Source organism: Onychostoma macrolepis, chromosome 25, assembly GCF_012432095.1.
Source record: "Onychostoma macrolepis isolate SWU-2019 chromosome 25, ASM1243209v1, whole genome shotgun sequence".
Classification (NCBI taxonomy): Eukaryota; Metazoa; Chordata; class Actinopteri; order Cypriniformes; family Cyprinidae; genus Onychostoma; species Onychostoma macrolepis.
In genome coordinates, this window is record NC_081179.1 from 11,387,686 (window position 1) to 11,407,959 (window position 20,274).

Consider the following 20,274-nt stretch of genomic DNA (forward strand, 5'->3'; position numbering starts at 1 on the left):
CATGACCCATCTTGTGTAAAAAAGCAAGAATGATGTGAAGGACATTAATTCGGATTCGTTCATACGTAGCTTTTTTTCAGTCATGTCACTCTCCCACTTGTAGAATAACATGATGGCAAGATGACAATAGTGATGAAAGCCTCTGAGTACTGACACAGAATGTGGGAACACTGCGTTTCAACATCGCTCTACCAACTGTTTATTTTCTGCCTCTGTGTTTGTGGTCTCAAAGAACTTTTATTACAAAGAACTGGGGAGTTGAAGCCTTGTACATAGGATATTTTTGGAATCCTTTGAAAAGATGCTGTTTGGTATAGTCGCAAACAACTGACAAGAAACTACGACTACTTTTTTGTATGTCCTTGAACAAATCGCCTTAGAGATGATAGCAATGTTTAACAAAAGTGTGTGAATTTATATACATTTATTATGTATTCAATATAGTTTTATATAAATGTAATATAACTACAAAATGCTTACCAAAATTGCAATTTATTTGATTAAAAATATAGGAAAAACAGTATTGTGAAATATTTTAACAATTTTAAAGAACATAATTTTCAGCTATTTTGGTGCTCGAGAAAGATTTCTTATTATCCATGTTGAAAATGGTTGTGATGCTTAATATTTTTTTAGGATACAGAATAGAAAGTTCAAAAGAACAGCATTTATTTGAAATAGAAACTTTACTGTCATTTTCTCTCTCTCTCTCTCTCTCTCTATATGTATATATATATATTGTGCCTTTCCAGCAGAAAAATCCTTATTTTTGAACCCTGCACAAGACCGACTGATATTCTTAGGCAATGCAATCTAGGTCTTTCCATTGTCTCAACTGTTTATATTTTTGGTTCTAAAGAAAAATGAGTCAAGGTTTGCAAACCTATCATCATGAATGCTTTGCTGGGGCTTTTAAAAGCTACGTTTAAGGATTTGTTTGAAAGTGTTTAATGTGCCTCTGCCGCTCATCGGCAACGTGGCTGCTAGACGTTTTGCATCTTAAACGTCCATTTTGTGCATAATTCAATTTAGAACCTTTTCTCAGAGTGTTTTCATGGAGGCCTCATTACGGGTCACAAAAAAAGCATCCACAGATTTAATGTCTGCAGTGGAGGCCCCAAAGCTAAGCTGTTTTTCTAATAGCAAGAAATACATTTATGCAGAGTATCAGGTCAAAATCACAATGGTGTACATGGGGCCCTGAGGACAGGATAAATGAGACTCGTCTCGAGTCATTTTCCCATGGTGATAAGACCAGATGTTGGTAGAGAAAAGCCACATGGACTGAAGGGTGGGAGAAGAGCCTCATATATAAACACTGATGCTTTGGTTGAATAAACAGATTCTGTATATGCCAGGAAACCCCAAGTTATGAAAAAAAGAAAGGGGATGAAATGAAAGTTTGTGATTTACTATCCTTTCAAGTAACTCAGGGTCTGAGCGACAGTGATAAATATGGGTTGGGGGAGAAGGTCTCTTTCATGTAGTGAAAAGGATAGAAGAACCTTTGATATCTGAGACGCACTGAACTCTTTGAAAGGATAAACTGTGATTTAAGTCAGTATGGCCATGTGCTTTGATGATCATTTCAGCTTGGCTATTGTGCCATAAATGTTGTTTGGTGGAGCATCTCCGTGTTTTGTTGATTCAGTGAGTGTTTGAGCGCCTTATGTGTGTCTTTTAGACTGTACACATCCACACCCAAGCTATATTCCAGTGCCTTTTCATCTGGAATTTCTACTTGAAAAGAACTTTACACTGCGAGTTCAGCAGTTTCCAAAACCATGACATAAATGTCTACAAGAGTAGACCAGGTGAGTTTTAAGAGGTGCAGGCAGTAAAAAGTCAATCCCTGGTTATGGATGGGCACGTAAACATAGAAAGAGCTCCTGAATGATTTTAATTTCCAAATTGCGTCTCCTGTGTGACGGAATTTTCCAACCATGAATGGCTGCAAGGCTTCGCCTGCTACTGTGGCACCATTTGTTCCATTCCCTACGGAAACTTCATTTAAATTGGGATTTTTTGATTATATTAATTATTTTTGAATTAGAATGGGCAATGAACTTTGATAGACTGCTGTCTACAGTAGATTGAAGGAGTTTTTGATATATTTTGAGAGGCATTTTATTTCTGCTCAGTAGTACCTGTTTTACTATGACTCATTTGGTGAATGTCTATCCTTACATGACTCACATAGATCTTTAAATTATAGAGGTACTGACTACTCACCGTGATTTTGTGACTTTCTGAAATATTTAATTTTGATTGGGTAATTGCAGCTTTCTGTAGTCAGACTGCCAAATGAACTGACTCTTATGGGTTGCAAAGGGGTGGTAAATTTCCTGAAACTTTCCAAAAATTCACAGAAGATTCCAAAAATCCTATAGAAAGTTTCCAAAATTTCTGGAATGTTTCCCAAATTTACTGGAAATTTCCACCTTTTTTGCAATCCTACAAATGAGTCAGTTATTAGTGAATCAAAAAACATAGTCTACACCAGGGTTCCTCAAATCTTACCCTGGAGGTCCAATCCACTGCAGAGTTTAGCTCCAACCCTGATCAAACTCACCTGTCTGTGATTTTCTAATGATCCTGAAGACATTGATTAGCATGTTCAGGTGTGTTTGATTAGGGTTACAGCTAAACTCTGCAGGAAAGTGGATCTCCAGGTCCAGATTTGAGGAGCCCTGGTCTAGACCGTAACCAGTGTACTCTGATTTCCAAACAATTAACTTTAATGATTCAGTACTTTTAGTGAATCAAAAGCATGTAGCGAAGCCAGTATAGTCTGATTCAAGAATAAATGAATCTAGTAAGATGGTTCTTTTTAGGGAATCAAAAAACAAACAGCTCTAACAGTGAAGTCTGGTTCCAGAGCGAATGAATCTAGTGAATCAAAAATCATACCCTGCAACCAGTGTACTCTTGATTTCCAGATGAATGACTTTACTGAGCCGGTTCTTTTTAGTCAATCAAAAAAAAAAAAAAAAAAAAAATACGTAAAGCACAAACAGTGTAGTCTGACTCCAAATTAAATAAATCTAGTATGGCAGTCCTTTTAAATGAAAGAAGAAAAAAAAAAGCGCAAACAGTGTAATCTGATTCCAGAGCAAATGAATCTATTGAGGCTGTTCTATTTAGTGAATCAAAAAAACATACAGACCAGACGTTCTTTACTATTCTCACTTCATAATAAGTAAGCAGCTTTATTTATTTACACATGTGGTCAGAATTGTTGGTACCCTTGGGAAATATGATCAAAGAAGGCTGTGAAAATAAATGTGCATTGTTAATCCTTTTGATCTTTTATTTTTTTTTAAATCACAAAAATCTAAGCTTTCATTAGAGAATAAGAATTTAAAATGGGGGGAAATATCATTATGAAATAAAAGTTTTTTCTCAAATACACGTTGGACACAATTACTGGTACCCCTAGAAATTCTTATGAGTAAAATATATCTGAAATATATTCCATTCATATTCACAATTTTGAGCACTCCAAGGTGATTATGAACATGAAATTATCCAGCCATGGCTTCCTGTTTCACAGAAATATAAATAGGAGGGAAAACAAAGCCCAAATTCCCTTAATGAGAAAAAAAACAATGAGAAAAAAAACAAAGAATATATCAGAAAATTCTGATGTGCAGCAAAATATAATTGAGCTTCACAAATTAGTGAAGTGGCTTTAAGAAAAGTGCTAGAGCAGTGAAAATTCCCATTTCCACCATCAGGGCAATAATTAAGAATTTCCAATCAACATGAAATGTTACGAAACTGCCTGGAAGAGGACGTGTGTCTATATCATCCTAATGCACGGTGAGAAGGAGAGTTTGAGTGGCTAAAGACTCTCCAAGGACCACAGCTGGAGAATTGCAGAAAAAGGATGAGTTTCGGGGTCAGAAAACCTTTAAAAAAAATTATCAAACAGCATCACCACATGTTGTTTGGGAGGGTTTCAGGAAAAAAATCAAGAAAAGAAAATGCTTCGTCATTAATCTATGGACACATGTAAACCTGGTTTTATCCTCCTTACTACAAATTGTTTGCTTTGCTAACCCAAGTTTGTGTCTTCTTAATGATGATTCTGGTCTCTGTATAAGCTTAATACAAAAGAGAATATTGTTTGCTGGTTTTGCAGCTGCGAAGAAGACAATAATACAGAACTGGTTTACACCGCACATGTGCGGAAAAACATATTGGAGCCATAGCCTCCTGAAAATAGTGACTTGTGAATGTACAACAGCGCAAATTAATGGGGCCAAGCCTTCTACTATTGATGCTTGGCAGGGTTTTTTCTTTCACACACTCGATTATATAAAGGAATGACTTGTTTTTTTGGGGGGGGGTTTCCCTCCCTCTCTCTCTCCTTTTTGACTGGACTTTTGAAGTATGTCTGTTGTTTTGTTTTGTTTGTTTTGAATGGATGTTGTGATGTTGTGTGTGAAAATAAATAAAAAGTTGATAACAAGAAAAGAAAATGCTTTCACCAAAAACAAACTCCAGCATATTCAGTTATCAGACACGACTGGAACTTCAAATGGGACTGGCTTCTATGGTCAGATGTAAGTAAAAATTTTGCTTTTTAGAAGCAAACACTCAAGATGGGTTTGGTGAACACAGGGATAAAAAGTACCCCATGTGTACAATGAAATATACTGCTGTATTTTTGATGTTGTGGGCCTATATTTCTGCTGGAGGTCCTGGACGTCTTGTTTAGACACATGGCATTATGGATTCTATCAAATACCAACAGATAAAAAATCAATAAGTGACTGACTCTGTTAGAAATCTTATAATGGGCCACGTTTGGATCTTCCAACCGGACAATAATCCAAACACAAACCTCAAAAACAACACAAAAATGGGTCACTGAGCACAAAACCAAGCTTCTGCTGGCCATTCCAGTCCTCTGACCTGAACCCTGTAGAAAATGAGTGGTGAACTGAAGAGAAGAAGCATCATCATGGAGCTGGGAATCTAAAGGGTCTGGAGTGATTCTGGATGAAGGAATGGTCTCTGATCTCTTGTCAGGTGTTCTCTAACCTCATCAGGCATTATACGAGAACATTTAGAGCTGTTAAACTGGCAAATGGAGATTTCAAAAAAGGGTGCTGTTAATTGTGGCCAATGTGTATTAGAGAAAAACATTTATTTCATAATGATATTTCCCCCCATTTTAAATTCTTATTCTCTAATGAAATCTTAGATTTTTGTGAATTTTTTAAATAATAGATCAAAAGGATTAACAATGCAGACATATTTCCACAGCCTTCTTTGATCATATTTACCAAGGGTGCCAACAATTCTGACCACGTGTGTATGAAAGCAATTACGAAATAACCCCTTCAGAGTGATACAAGGGAAATAATTGGGCTTTTTTTTTAGATAATGCTTGACCAACAGTCCCAGTGTTTTTTACTCATACATAATACCTAACAGATCGACTGATTCATAATAATAAACAGGCCTAAGGGATGATTTTCCTCAGTAGCTGTTGTGTGTCACCTTCTCAGAAAATTTTATCGTTCCTTGTGCTAACATAATCACTATTTTATGAACCAAAGATAGATGGCAATAAACTTAGTCATCGCAATAAACTTAGTCATCGCAATAAAGACCGATCCATAGGGAAGAACATTAGCACTCAGCCAAAGATGTACCACACACCGCCTCAATCACAAAGGTTATTTTGTGAAGTAAATAATCCATTACCCTTTATACGATACTTGTGACATTTTAGTTGTTCTGCATTTTTTCACAAATAGTGCAATAACTGTTCCTGTTCATTGTACCTACATTGAGTCATGCATCGTACTTTAAAAGTATAATTCACCCGAAAATGAATATTATGTCATTGTTTCCAAACCTGTATGACTCTCCTCCTTCTGTGAAGAATGTCTTAGTTTGTTTGTGTCTGTACAATGAAAGTCAATGGGGTACAGATTTGTTTTTTGTTTTTTTTCCCACTGTATGGACAAAAAACTTTAAATTTGGCCAACATGTTTATAGTGCATTAGTGTGAAGGTTAGGTTTTGGTGTTGAGAAAAGGTTGGGGATGGTTGTAGAAGATTTTGGCCTCAGGGTTGGGAGGTAGAGGTGTGAGAAAGGCCTGTCCTTATACGCAGTTTAACCTGATCTGGGCCATTATTGCAGGGTTTTTTTAGCAAGGAAAATGAGATGGATCAGTTGGTTGGCGGGTGGGTTGGACAAGAGGAGGTGGAACTGATATGAATCCGTTCTTTGTTTCATATCAGTGTTGGGCTGCTGTGCTGGGGGCCACGTTTAGTGTTATTTGGGGCCTGAGGTGACAGGATTTTGGTGTCTAAGAGAAGAATGTCTGACCCGCACAAGGGGTTTTCCATCACACAGGTCGGGGCAAATAAGAAAGAGCATTATAATGGGAGAATAAGGGTGAGAATGAATTTAAAGGTAGCAGAAGGAGTTAATGACATGGACGGTGTGTGCTGTTGAATGTATTTGGTAAGATTTCATTTTATGTATAACTGAAACACTTTCTTTCTTCCATCCTGATATTGCCTCGAAGCAAATTGTGCATGCTGTGAGAGAAATGTGTGTGTATGTGTGTAATCTGGCTGCTTTGAAAGTTCAAGGGCGATGAAGTCATGCTTCAGCTACCTTGAGAAGAATTCTAGTGTTTGGTATTTGCGAAGGCCATGAATGATGATAAACTCGGCATTGCTTGACATATTTCTACATTTTCCTGGTCATTTATTTTTGTAAAATAAAATATTTTACATATTGTTTTATTAAAATTAATAACACACACACACAGACGTAGATCTAAAATGTAAAATATAAATAATAATATGAATCATATAGTTAATTTATAAATCTGTCCTTTCCAGAACTTTCCGGTAATTTCATAGCACTCCATTAGAGAGGATCAGAGCTTGCTTTATTGTGTCTCTCAGGTCATCGGCAGCCCACATTCCTCTCTCTTTTGACCTGATAAGTGTCTTTCTGTATCCAGTGTCTATCAGATAACTCAGCACTCCTCTCCCGGGAGCTGCATAAAGCCTGAGTGTGAACAGATTGTGTGTCCGCACCTGAACCTGATACCGTTGGGTGAGAAAGTGTGGGATCTTGGAAGACAACCTCTTGCTTTTGCAATGCATTGTTGACGATATTAAGTATATCTTGACAATTATGTATTTTTTCTAAAATGAACTGAAATGATGATTTAATTCAATCAGAAGAACCATGATATGCAGCTGAGTGCAGGAGGTAAAGTACAGTAAAATCTATTTAAAAATAATCATGGCATGTTTTTACTACACTGCTAAAGTAACAAGGAAAATTATACAAATTTTGTAAAAATTAGAAATAAACAAAAACATTTATATATATTTTACTATGACATTTTACAACATGTACATTAAATTCTGAATCGATTAATTAAAATTGACTATTTTAACTTATTCATGGAAATGAATCGTTGTAATATATGCTAATCATCAGCAAATATCTGTACCTTCACAGTATGTTCTGTAATGTCAACTAGTGCCTTTTGAGTAGTTAATTCACAATTTTTTTTTATTTCTACACCATATTAACCTTTCAACCATTAAACTTCATAACATTTTAACTTTTTAAATTTAAAATTTTACTACATGTCTCAGATGTTTTTATTGAACAACATGAGAGCAAAATGTCAAACTGCTGTGTGTCTTTGAGGGAAGGTTTATCATATGATCGGGACCAAGTGCTGAGGTCAGGGGTCACGCTAAAGTGCCAAAGTATACTTCTTTTTTTACGTGTACAGTTGTACGCACAGCCTTGCAAAGTATACTTCATTTGACGCGTACACACAGACGTTCGACGTATGCGCTTTGCGTCAAATTGCAATACCTCCCCTGGCCTAACGGGGCCAGTGTTTGCGCAATCTCTCGCCACGAGTTAAAACCCATGTAAATATCTTTGTATTCTTTCATGCTACAGTTGTACAAATGAGGGTATTTTCTAGCCTCTTTGCACAATCTCTCGTCTATGTAGGCCTCCATTGTCACTGTAGCTAACCCGCATTCCGGTTTGTTCTGTTTATGCAGTTTTTCTTCAGCTACCTTGTGAATCGATACCCCCATGGCAAGGTTGCCACCTTGCGGATAAACTAATTACTGCAAGAGAGTTAAATGCATATGTGCGATCTGCGCGTACAAAGTACACGCGGTTACAAAAATCCGGCGGTGCACATACAGTACGCACGTACTATTCTGATGACGAAATTCGCGTCACGTGCACTGTATGCTGTCCCTCGCCTACGCGTAAAAAGTGAAGTATACTTTGGCCTTGACCGATGCTAGGATAAGATTTATGCACCCACAGTCGTGTGATCTCAGTTAAGAGAAGAATTATGCTGGGACCTTCTCTACAATCAAGACCAGGGTTCATCAGGAAGGAGTCCTAGACCAAGTCCGAGATATTCAGTCGACTGCTAAATAACTTGTCAAAGTGGAATGTTAAATTGTGGGACTAGAGCTCCACTGTCGCCTCGGTCTCATCTCACTTTCAGCCAAACCATGTTGAACATCATCTGAGGTTTTGGTTGGAAGTCAACTGTTGCTTGTGGTTCTGATGTCACTCTGGAGAAATGCTCTCCTCGGCTTTAAGCACAGACACTCGGGCTGTTGTTAAGGGTGTTTCTAAGACTCTTAAGACTTGATAAAAGCTTAACTGGAAGGGCTTGATTCCTCAGTATATCAAGTTACTAACATTGGCTCAATGTTCACAAAGCCTGTTTTGTATGGTAATAATGCCCTTCAGAGCCATTAAAGCTTATCTGCGGGGGCAGAGGGGGTTGCGTTATTGAATAGGTCTGGGATTGTGGTGTCAAAGGATCCTTAACCTGGTATGCAATGCTAAAACCATTTCAGATAAGGTAGTTAGAACATGTTTATGAAAAGTGTGCATTTCAGCGATCAGTAGACATTATGGAATGGTTTGAAGATGTAAAAGTGCTGGCTGAATGACCCGGTGCCTTTGCTTAGCGTGATTCATGTCACGGTAAAGGCACGCCAGGTTTAAAGCAAACACACGTGGCTTTCATTTGACACATAATTTAAGGCACGCCAAACATGCTGCTAAATTCTATACGGTAGCTCCATTTATAACTTCCAGCTTCCCCTGTGTCTCTGAACCATGATACCACTGGCATGATAACACTTTTAATGCCTCGTGAGTGACACATCTCCTTGAATTGTCAGTTTTCATTATGTCAAATTCTCCCCTTGGTAACAAGGGTCTGAAATTAACTCGAGTAACACAATCCTTCATGTTGACCTTAGTTTGCATTGCGTAAAAAGAATGTTCCATGGCATAGCCTAATGTTGATTACCAAAGTAAAATCTAGACTTGTACCTGTTTTTTTTTTTTTAAAGAACAAAATTTAAATGTTAAGCTCATACTTTTATTTAATCTCTTGTGTTAATTATTCAGTAAAACAGTTTGTTTTGACTTTGTAAACTTCATCATTTTGAGCTGAGAATACTTTAAGTAAATGTATGTAGCAATGCATTACAAATGAACAGTAGTTTTTGGTATCATGGTATTCATATAAATCTGACCTGCTTTACATGGTCAGTGAAGTTGAATAATTGCATTTAACTTTACTCATGCAAGGTTAGTCATAATGATGCACTAGTCATACAGTAGAAAATGTATCCTTCTAAGCTTTTTAACAATAATGAGTGACGAGTGACTGTCTTTTTGAGTGAGTCATTGATCCGTTTAACTGATTTGTTCAGAAACACTGACTCATTCAGGTATGAAATGTGATATCTTTATGAGTGAGTCATTGAATCAACTCAGCTCAACCAATTTGTTCAGAAACACTGATTCGGTTATAAACAAAACACAGCTACTGTTTGTTGCTCAGAGATGAAAATGGCAGAACAAACCAAATAACAATATTATTCCTAAAATGTATTATGTATTAACGTCTTGGTTGTTGATTAGTTTTATGAGTCATTTGACTTTTTACCGTTAGTATTGCTCCTCTTGTCTCTGTTTGCATGTTTCAGAAAGATTGTCAGTTTGTGTACTATTTATGAAGGTTTTTTTAGTACTTGATTCTTGCTGTAGGTTACAGGTCACCAGTAGATGGCGACAAGTGTCTTTTTCAGTTAGTCATTGAATAATTCGCTCAACCTATTTGTTCAAAAAACATTTACTCATTAAGGAACAAAGCAAGATCTTTATGAGTGAATCATTAATCAACTCAACTCATTCATTTGATTCATTTAGGAGCAAAACTCTTCTAATTTGGTTTGCAAGCTACAAAATTGTAACTAAAGTATAAGTGAATTAATATGAAACTTGATGTTTACTGATTATCAATTATGCCACAAAATATGTTGAAATATAGTTTAATTAATTAAAAATGAACCATATCAGAACTATGGTGAGAGTTGGAGATGGTGAGATAATTTAACCCATTCACATTAGAAAGTCTATTAACTACGATTCAGGGAAAACAGGCATTAATGTGCTTCTCTTTTTTCAATAGTTCTAGAAAAGTCGTCAATAAGGATGACCTTGAGGGCTACCCTCTGGATAGAGGTGGGGGAAGTGAAAAGCAGGGGGGTTGTCTAGGCATTGGGACAGCAGGGTGGAGGTCCTACAGAGATGGACTGGGATAGACCCCTGATGAGCTCCTTTTAGGAGTGAAGGAATGGGAGTAAAATAGTTGTGTCTGTGGAGCCTCAATTTGGCATATGCTTTGTGCCAAAGTATTGTGCTTGTTTTTTCTTTGACCATCCAATAATGGACTTTATGATGAGATCATTATTAGATATCTCTCAACATCACAAAATCTTGAGCCATTAATGCAAAAATGTGCACTTTTTAGTGGCGCTATAGCGGTTTAGACTCTATATTTAGATTAAGCATATTTTCCTTATTTATTTAAATACTTAAAATAAGTCAAACTATGGTGCTGAAATAACAAATGCTAATGAAGTCTTTGTTATATTTTTTGGTTTGTTTTGGTCTCTGGACTACAGCCCTATTTTAAAAAAACCTGTTTAATGAAGCTCTAAATACAAAATGAACTTGTAGATTTGAATAATTTCCGTAAAGTTTCTTCAAATGGAGATGATATGCTTTCTATCTGCCAACATTGAGCAGATGGCCCACATAGATGGAGGAATGTAACACCAAATATGAATTTAGCACCTGTTTGTTTTTCATCCTCCTGAAAGGTGGCGGCTGCTCTGAGTGTTCTCACACATGTCTCATAATCAGATGGCAGGGTGACAGTCAGCGCCAGAGAACCAGAGACGCAGAACTCGCCGTCGCTCGTGGTTTAATATCTGAGCTCAGGAAGAGCTTGATGTAATCGAGAGAGAGCTTCAGCACTTTAAACATTATCGAGAGCTACTCTGAAGCAAATCAAGTTACCTGAAGTGCTTAGAGTGAAGTAAGTGATCGAATATGGTCTGTTCTTGTTGAAATCTGTTTTTAGTCATATTTTCTAGAGCACTTTGCCTCTCATTCGTGTTCTAGCAACAATTATTTGCATTTGAAAAGCAAATAGCCTCTCTCTGCAAGGTCAGAATGTGAAAAGCTTGTGTTGTTGGACGTTTCGTGTCATTTTGAGAGAAGACGTCCTTCACCTGATTGACATGTCGTGCCCAGGAGAGTTGTGGGAGGAAATGATTTTCAGAGAGGGAGTGCGTTGGTGTTGTATTTCATATGAGATGCTTTGTTTGTACATGTTTGGAGAAGAACGGTGGGTTGTGGATGAAGTCATTGGTGGAGGTAAATGTTGTAACTATAGCAGATTTTAAGCTTGGCATAAAATAAACAGTTGCAACTAATGGTTATTTTGATAATCTGCTAATCTAATTATTTATTTATTTATTGACTTTTCAGGTGATTTATGAAACAATGACTCATCAGATTTTAATGTACTATTCAGTTTTTCCTGTTTTAAGAAGCCGTGCAGGTGCTAACTAACAATAAAGACTGATGAATCAATTTAAAAAAATACTTTTAATGAACTTGTGGCCAAACTTGGCATCCAACGTCAAAAATCAACAAAACGTCTCTTTTAGTAATAATAAAATATTATTATTTATAATAATAAAATAATCAATAAAATATAATGTGATATAAATAAAAATAATTACTGAAGTTTTATATATATATATATATATATATATATATATATATATATATATATATATATATATATATATATACACATATGTATGTATGTAGTGCTGCCTCATTAATGATTGCATTTAGAGGGACTGTTTTGTATGGAAGCCAATTTCTGCCACAGGAAAAAAAAAAACATGCTTTGGTAAATCATGTCAAAATAATTACATAAAATGTAAAAAAATATGACAGTCAAAATATGACACTATAACTCGTATAAAAGTCAAAATTATAACAACAAAAGTAAAAAGTGACAATTGTGAGATAAAAAGCCAAAATTATGACAAAATGTTTTTTGACTTTTTGCGTATTATTTAGCATGTCGTCATTTTGACTTATTATGATTTACCAAAACATGATTTTTTTCTTATGTGGCAGAAATGGGCTTCTATATAGTTCTGGGACACATTGAACAGAAGTACAGTAATTTTCCAATAACTGATTTTCTTATATTTTGTATTTTCACACAAATTGCTTATATGCTTATATTTGACATTTAGAATGTAAATAAATTTTGCCACTCTGATGTTTAGAAATGGGCAAATCTCAAGCAGTAGATTAGTTTTCATTTCAATTTTTAGCTGAATATTTAACTGGATGGATTTGAACTCAAATCCATATGTCTCAGCTTGAATACCACTGTGAACTTATTTGTTTTTTAATAAACAAATAGTGTTAAATTACTTCAATTCAGACTCTTAGACTTTAAGTCAACAACCATCATTGTTTGAAACTCTGTTCCCACTGGAATGATCCAGAATAAGCATGAACGACCTGCTGAAGAAAACAAACCCTGATATTAGTCATAAAAAATTCATAATTGCACATTCACCCCTGGTGAACGAAAAGCAGCCACAGAGTAATGCTCTCAATGCACTGTTCTCCACTGGAAATGGTAAAAATCTGACTCATTAATGTTGCTTTTCATGAACAAAGGCTGCTAATTAGAGGTGGCAACTGCAGTGAGGAGGCCCGGTCGAATCAGCTCTGAGTGAACGAGCTAATGACAGAGCGAGGGGAAGGCGGGCCGTCGGGCAGGGTGACCTTAATGTGGCCAGAGGGTCAGGAATGGAGAACAACATCTGCAGGAATGTGTTTTATAGTGATCACCACAAAAACAGATCATGCATACCTTTTGTCTTTTCTTTTCAGATCAAGAATGCTGAAGACACAATGGATCCCCTAGTTCATCTGAGCCCGTTGAGAGTCCGAATCTCTGCTCTCCCACACCCAACGCGCCCACCTCGTCCCTGGGCACCCGACCCTGTGCCTTTCGCCTTCTCCTGGAAGACTGAGTAGAGTTTTCACACCGACTCATGGGAGAAAAGGTGAACCCTTCCTGTGTAAATATGACTGGATGGAGGTCTCAGTGGCGTCTGGTCCTGCTCAACTCGTTGACGTGTGGCCTGGAGATCTGCGTGGCGGCTGGGATCACCTACGTGCCCCCTCTGTTGCTGGAGGCTGGCGTGGAGGAACAGTACATGACGATGGTCTTAGGTAAGGTTTCAGCCTAACCTTGGAATGTTGAATTAGGGTTTATGATTGGTTAATGTAGGGCTGTGCTGTAAACAGCAAGTCAAGGTTGTTTCCCACTAAGGAGTCAATCCTATAATGGGGGTCATTATCATAATTACTGGCTAAATCACTCGCTGCCCCGTCCAGGTGGTAATCAGGTGCTAATTGGAAGGCACCAGACTGCAGGAAGAGGCCTGGAGGCTCGAGGGGTCAGCAGCTGTGTGGAAGCTTGTATAGTTTTACTGCATCCTGTTAAAATTCTGTGGGACTTTCCTCTGGACTTTCATCAGATAATATAGTCATCATGGGCTGCCTTGGAGCCGGAAGCTTCTTTCTCAGATTTAGTGGGTTTGTGCAGTGGACTGTTATTTAAATGTGCACTTTTTACATTTCTCACCCACTATGTTCCGCTAATTATGTTAGGAGTTTTGAAATACAAGGTAATTGGTTTAAGATTGTTCCTTTGAAAAATTGGTAGACAAAGTGTTAATAAGTGGTTCTGATTTATTTATTTTTTGAGTCATATTTATTAAACTATTAGTATATATATATATATATATATATATATATATATATATATATATATATATATATATACATATATACACACACATGCATACATATACAGTGTCCTCCATAAGTATCAGAACAGTAAAGACAAAATTGCTCTGTTTGCTGTGGAGACAAGAAATCTGTAAATATTATTAAAAGATGAATATGAGAAAAAAACTACAAATTGTCACATTTTATTATTGGGTGTTTCAAAACATAATGTTTTACCAACTAAAAAGATCAGCACTTTAAGAGATTCATCCCTCTTATCTGATGTGAGCACAAGCATTGTGTTGTTGGCTCACAGGTCTTTCTAAGTGATCAGCTGCGTCCTGTTCCATTAATTCTTCAGATATTAAAAGCAGGGAATGTGTCATATCAGTTATCAGAGTCTTGCATTTGATGACGAAACACACAAACCAGGATGAAGACGAGGGAGCTGACTTTGAGAGAAAGGCAAGCAATTTGGTGAGAGAAAAGTGTTTATTACGTTTGAAATATGGATATTTGTCTTTCAAAAACCCATGGAATCGCTACAGGAGGACTTTATTCATGCCCCGGAGCCGTGTGAGGCACGTTATATTATGGATACTCGCACTTTATTTAATGTGTTTTGGACTGTTAAACAGAAACACCCACCCACTGCAATAATAACGCTTGGAATAGCCAGGACAATTTACTCAATTAACTCCGATTGGATTCGTCTGAAAGAAGAAAGTCATATACACCTAGGATAGCTCGAGGGTGAGTAAAACACTGGCTAATTTTCATCTTTGGGTGAACTAACCCTTTAAGTTCAACTGTCCCAATACTTATGCTCACATCAGAAAGTGGGATGAACTCTAAAAGTGCTGAACTTTTTATTTGGTAAAACATGTATGTGTTGAAACAGCTAATAATAAAATTCGACATTCTGAAATTTTGTCTCATATTCATCTTTTAATCATATTTTCAAATGTCTTGACTACACAGCCAACAGAGCAATTTTGTCATTACTGTCCCAATACTTATGGAGGGCACTGTATGTATGTATGTACTGTATGTGTATATATATATATATATATATATATATATATATATATATATATATATATTAATTAGTATATATTTATATAAAATAGTAATTGAAAAAAAAAACTTGGGGTCATTATTTTTTTTCTCAAATAAATTAATACTTCTATTCAGCAAGGATTCATTAAATAGATAAACATTCTATTCTTCAAAGAATCCTGAAAAAACGTATAGAAAATAATATTATATATATTAAAATTTTATTAAAAATATTATAAGCATCACAATGGTGATAATAATGCTAAATGTTTCTTGAGCAGCAAATCATTATATTAGAATGATTTCTAAAGGATCATGTGACACCGAAGACTGGGTTAATGATACTGTAAATTCAGCTTTGCATCACAGGAATCACTTACATTTTACAAGAAAATTTGTATTGAATTATAATGTTTCACAATGCCAAATGTCCAGCAACATGCATGATTGTTTTGATTCTTTTACTCCTGGAATAACCAGCCCTATGATTCTAAATATTTTGCCATATTTTGAAAAATATTTTTTCATCATGTCATATGAACAATGCATAATTTTTTGCCCACAAATGGCTTCCACATGGCTTTTGCTGTAAATTAATCTCTCCAAGTCTGTTTGCCTTGCAACCAAAACAGAAAAAAGCAGTTCACAAACGTGCATGTGGTCACTTTGCACCAGACAGACAGAAGATGTGTGGTGTGTTAATACATACTACACACCGCTCTCTTTGTCAACAGCTGCAGTAGAATGAAAGAAAGATCCTTTGTGCTCATTTCCATTCACAAGCAATATAAACTCATAATGTCGTTGCCATTAGAAGTGCTTTCAAAAGGTTTTGTGTGTGGTTGTACGTGATTCCAGAGGTTTTGTTGGACTGTTTCTTAATGGAGTGGGGTTTGGAGGCATTTTATTCATTTTAATGGTATGGTGACGTGAAAAGTACATTTCTTTAGTCTGGGCTTTTTGGACTAGATTGATGCTCATGTGATGAGTTGTTTGTGACCTCTTCTCGAACAAACAGTGCATTGTAGGTATACATTTTTATTTTTTATTTTTTTCCCCCATGGAACTTAAACCCATGACCTTGGTTTTGTTAAAGCCATGCTTTTCCATTGGAGCTACAGAAACAATTAGGATGACTATAATGAATTGCACTGTGTAGTATATAAAAGAGTCATATGATTAATTGTCTCAAACTGTTGTAAACAGTACAAAGGCACCTTTAAAAGGAAGTGGGCAGAAGCCCACTCTCCCTCCACTTTGGGAAAAAAACAGCTTGTGTTGACTTACAGGTGCAGTTGACCGACACTGTTAAATACATTTCTTTAGGGTAGGCAGTTCCAAGGTTCTCTACAGTATTCCTCACATTACACATGGTTTTTCGATACCTGCTCAGTGCCTTAAATGCGGTTGCCTTAAAATTGTTTTAGGTGTGATATTCCACACGTTTCCATTTTCCGGTTTATAGCTCTTGCGGAAATGTGTTTTTGTAGCATGTGAGAATGTGCAAGCATTGCCATGATCCCCCAAAAACCCCCAGCATAAATTAGGCTCAAAAACTCTATATACTCTACTGTTCAAAAGTGTGGGGTCTGTAAGATTTTTTTTTAAAATAAATAAATACTTTTATTCAGCAAGGACAAAATTAAATTAATTAAAAATGACAGTAAAGACATTTATAATACTACAAAAGATTTCTATTTAATATAAATGCTGTACTTTTGAACTTTCTAATTTCTTAGAAGAATCCTGAAAAAAAAAAAAACCTGCATCATGGTTTTCACAAAAATATTAAGCAACTGTTTTCAGCACGGCTAATAAACATTTCAAGACACATTCCTTTAGCAGCAAATCAGCACATTTGAATTATTTCTGAAGGATAATGTGATATTGAATAGCGGAGTAATGATGCTGAAAATTCAGCTTTGCCATTGCAGGAATGAATAACATAATTTGGTAATTAAATTTTTTACTTATTAAACAATTTTAATTTATAGTAAGAATTAATAATGCTTCTGTTAAATGTATGCAATTTTTCACAATATACTTTCAACTAATTAATGTGTTTTTATATTCCTTTTCCAACAAACCTATTAAGATTTTTACCATGTGCACTGAGTAAACTGACTCCAGTGAACTTTTAATTGCATTTTGAGCATGTTCAGGTCATCTTTCCACCACGCGCATGAATAAAAATAGCTGCTGAAGATCTAGACATGAATCGAAATGGGAATCAGTGCCCAACCAGTGCACTGAGTCATCTGCTTTAATTAGAAAATCTGTGGGGACGAGGGAGCAGAGCCAGAGACTGCTCACCTTAAACTACAGGCAGCATTACAGCAGGCTGAAGATGAAGCCAAAAGATAGAGGCCATGGCTGTGATTTTCTGACATGTTGTCTCCAATGGCAAAAATACTTTTCTTGTTTAATATTCATATACTTTTTCGGTAGGTATTGGACCTGTCCTGGGACTTCTCTTCATCCCCCTGATTGGCTCAGCCAGCGATCACTGCAACAGCAGCTACGGCCGACGGCGACCCTTCATATGGCTGCTGTCGTTGGGAGTTCTCCTAGCCCTTTTTATCATACCACATGCTGACGTGTTGGCCGCCAACTTGAGCTGGGGCAGCACCCGCCGCAACCAGGCTCTCCAGGTGGGCCTGCTCATCCTAGGCGTGGGCCTATTGGACTTCTGCGGACAGGTGTGCTTTACACCCCTGGAGGCGCTACTCTCAGATCTCTACCGTGAACAGGATGACTGTGGACAGGCTTTCGCTATGTTCTCCTTCATGGTAAGCCTTGGAGGTTGTGTAGGCTATTTGCTACCCGCCCTGGACTGGAGCGGTGGGCTCCTTTCCTTCTACCTGGGTGGTCAGGCTGAGTGCTTGTTCTCCCTCCTCATCCTCATCTTCGTGATCAGCGTGTTAGTGACCATGAAAGTGTCCGAGGAGCCCTTGTCCACCGTGGAACCGGGGCCGTCGGAGCCCGGACGGTGTTTTCCACGCTCGTGCTGCTATCTGTTTCAGTGTAAGCTGCGGTCTCTGAAGTCCGGCCCGCTCATGTGCCTGCTGAGGACTTGCTGGTCCATGACACCGGTCATTTATCGCAGCTACTGCCACGTGCCGCGTGTCATGCAACAGCTGTGTTTGGCGCAGCTCTGCAGCTGGATGGGTGTCATGTCCTTCATGCTCTTCTACACAGATTTTGTCGGCGAGGGATTGTACGAAGGAGTTCCCAGCGCCGCTCCGGGTACCGCTCTCAGGCAGCGCTATGATGAAGGTTAGTAAGTAAAATCAAAATCGACAAATCAAAAACTAGTAATTGATTTGTAAACTCATATTTGGCCTCGTATAGGGCTGCTCAATTTAGGGAAAATCTGATAATTTAAAAAAAAAAGTGTGATTACTGCATTTACCAGAAAATAGATTGGGTAAAAACTGCATTGTTGAGAGAAAAAAAAAAAAACGCATTTAAGTTGCATCGGTGTACAAGTCACATTTTATTATTTTATTAAGAAATGTTGTAAAATACTGATAAATAAAACATTTATAAACATTATAAACACTACAAACGTAGTTATTTTCTCACCTCAACAAATTATTTAAATTTAACGGTATTCAGAACAGGGATGAAAAGTATATGTATAAAATAACAATAAATTATAGTGGCATTCATTACAAACAACAATTATAAACGGCAAGTATAAAAAAATTATTTAACGTGTACCTCTCTAATTTGACACAAATCTAAATGTATTCATGTTTTGTGTGCATGAGCACATTTTAGAAGATAAAAGACATTCCACAAAATGTTATATATCAATATGACTTAACCAACCATAAAATTACTAAACCAATATTTATGGATGTCTCGATTTCTGAGTTTTCAAACATTAAACCATCTAGCTTTTATTTTGGTGGAAAACCGCATAGAGCTCTTAAAACTTGATGGCTGGCACATGTTGCATTTCCAAATGCACGATATAAATGACAAAGCTGCAGAAATGAGTTTATGTGGAGCTGCTCTGGGATACTAAAAAAGACCAGATCATGAGCTGCTCGCGTGTAACTGAACACAGTGCTGCATTGCACTCTGAAATCACATAAATTTAATTAAATTCACTTGCAGTCTTGCATTTGCAGCAATTTTATAATCACACTAAGCCACTTTCAATTAATACAGCCCTGGTCTTGTATGAATTGCCTACTTTTCATGATCTAATTCTTTTTTCTATTTTTTTTTCTAATTGAATATCACTCAGAAATACATGATACAGAAATAAATAGTTCATGCAAATTTATTATAGAGATGAAAATTCATGTCCTTCCAAACATGACTTTTGTGGAAAACAAAAAAAGATGTTTTAAAGAATGTTTCAGCTTTTTTGTTCATACGATGAAAGTCAATGGGGAGCAGTTTCAGCTAGGTGTTGAGTAAGTCTCTAAGCAGAATTTTTCCAGCGAAACTGAACATCCGGAACTGTTTTGTCATAATGTTGCATTTCAAGCAGGTCATGCAATGTTTGATTTCCCAAGAGATTAATAATTAATGATATTATTTATTTCAGAGTCGCTCTCCGACTCATGCGTCATGCATTCCCACTCAGAGGCGTTCCTGTTAATGTTTTGTTAATGTTAAGGGACATTTTGTTGGTTAATGTTTGCACATAGATTCTCAGTTTTGTCTAGAGTCTCATTAAAAAGCAAGAATGAAAATAAAAAGGATATCAGTGTTTGTTTCATAGAGTTCAGCATAATAAAAAACATTACCTTCAGCTCATTTCACTGTCTGCGGTCAAAAGGCAGTTTTTCTAAAGGAATATGTTTTTTTTTTTTCACTGTCCATAAACTTGCTTTCCTGCTGTTGGTGGTCTGTCATTTCCGTTCTCTGGCCATATCGTCTGTCTCTACACTGTGAACTTGTATTCACCTCCACATGTGGCCTCTTCCAGCAATGTTCATAAAAACAAATGCATGT

General features: G+C 36.8%; 1 protein-coding gene across 2 annotated transcripts in view; it reads left to right on the top strand.

Annotated features, from left to right (window-relative positions):
• Positions 1-20,274, top strand: part of LOC131534808 (solute carrier family 45 member 3) — a 28,843-nt gene that overhangs the window by 3,575 nt on the left and 4,994 nt on the right. The window contains exons 1-3 of one of the 2 annotated variants that reach the window (XM_058767845.1): positions 11,243-11,440; positions 13,336-13,680; positions 17,749-18,576. In XM_058767845.1, coding sequence (XP_058623828.1) covers positions 13,500-13,680; positions 17,749-18,576 — 1,009 coding nt within the window. In that variant the 5' untranslated portion in view covers positions 11,243-11,440; positions 13,336-13,499. Of the gene's footprint in view, positions 1-11,242; positions 11,441-13,335; positions 13,681-17,748; positions 18,577-20,274 lie in introns of those variants that run through there. The other variant, XM_058767843.1, reaches the window with a different exon arrangement.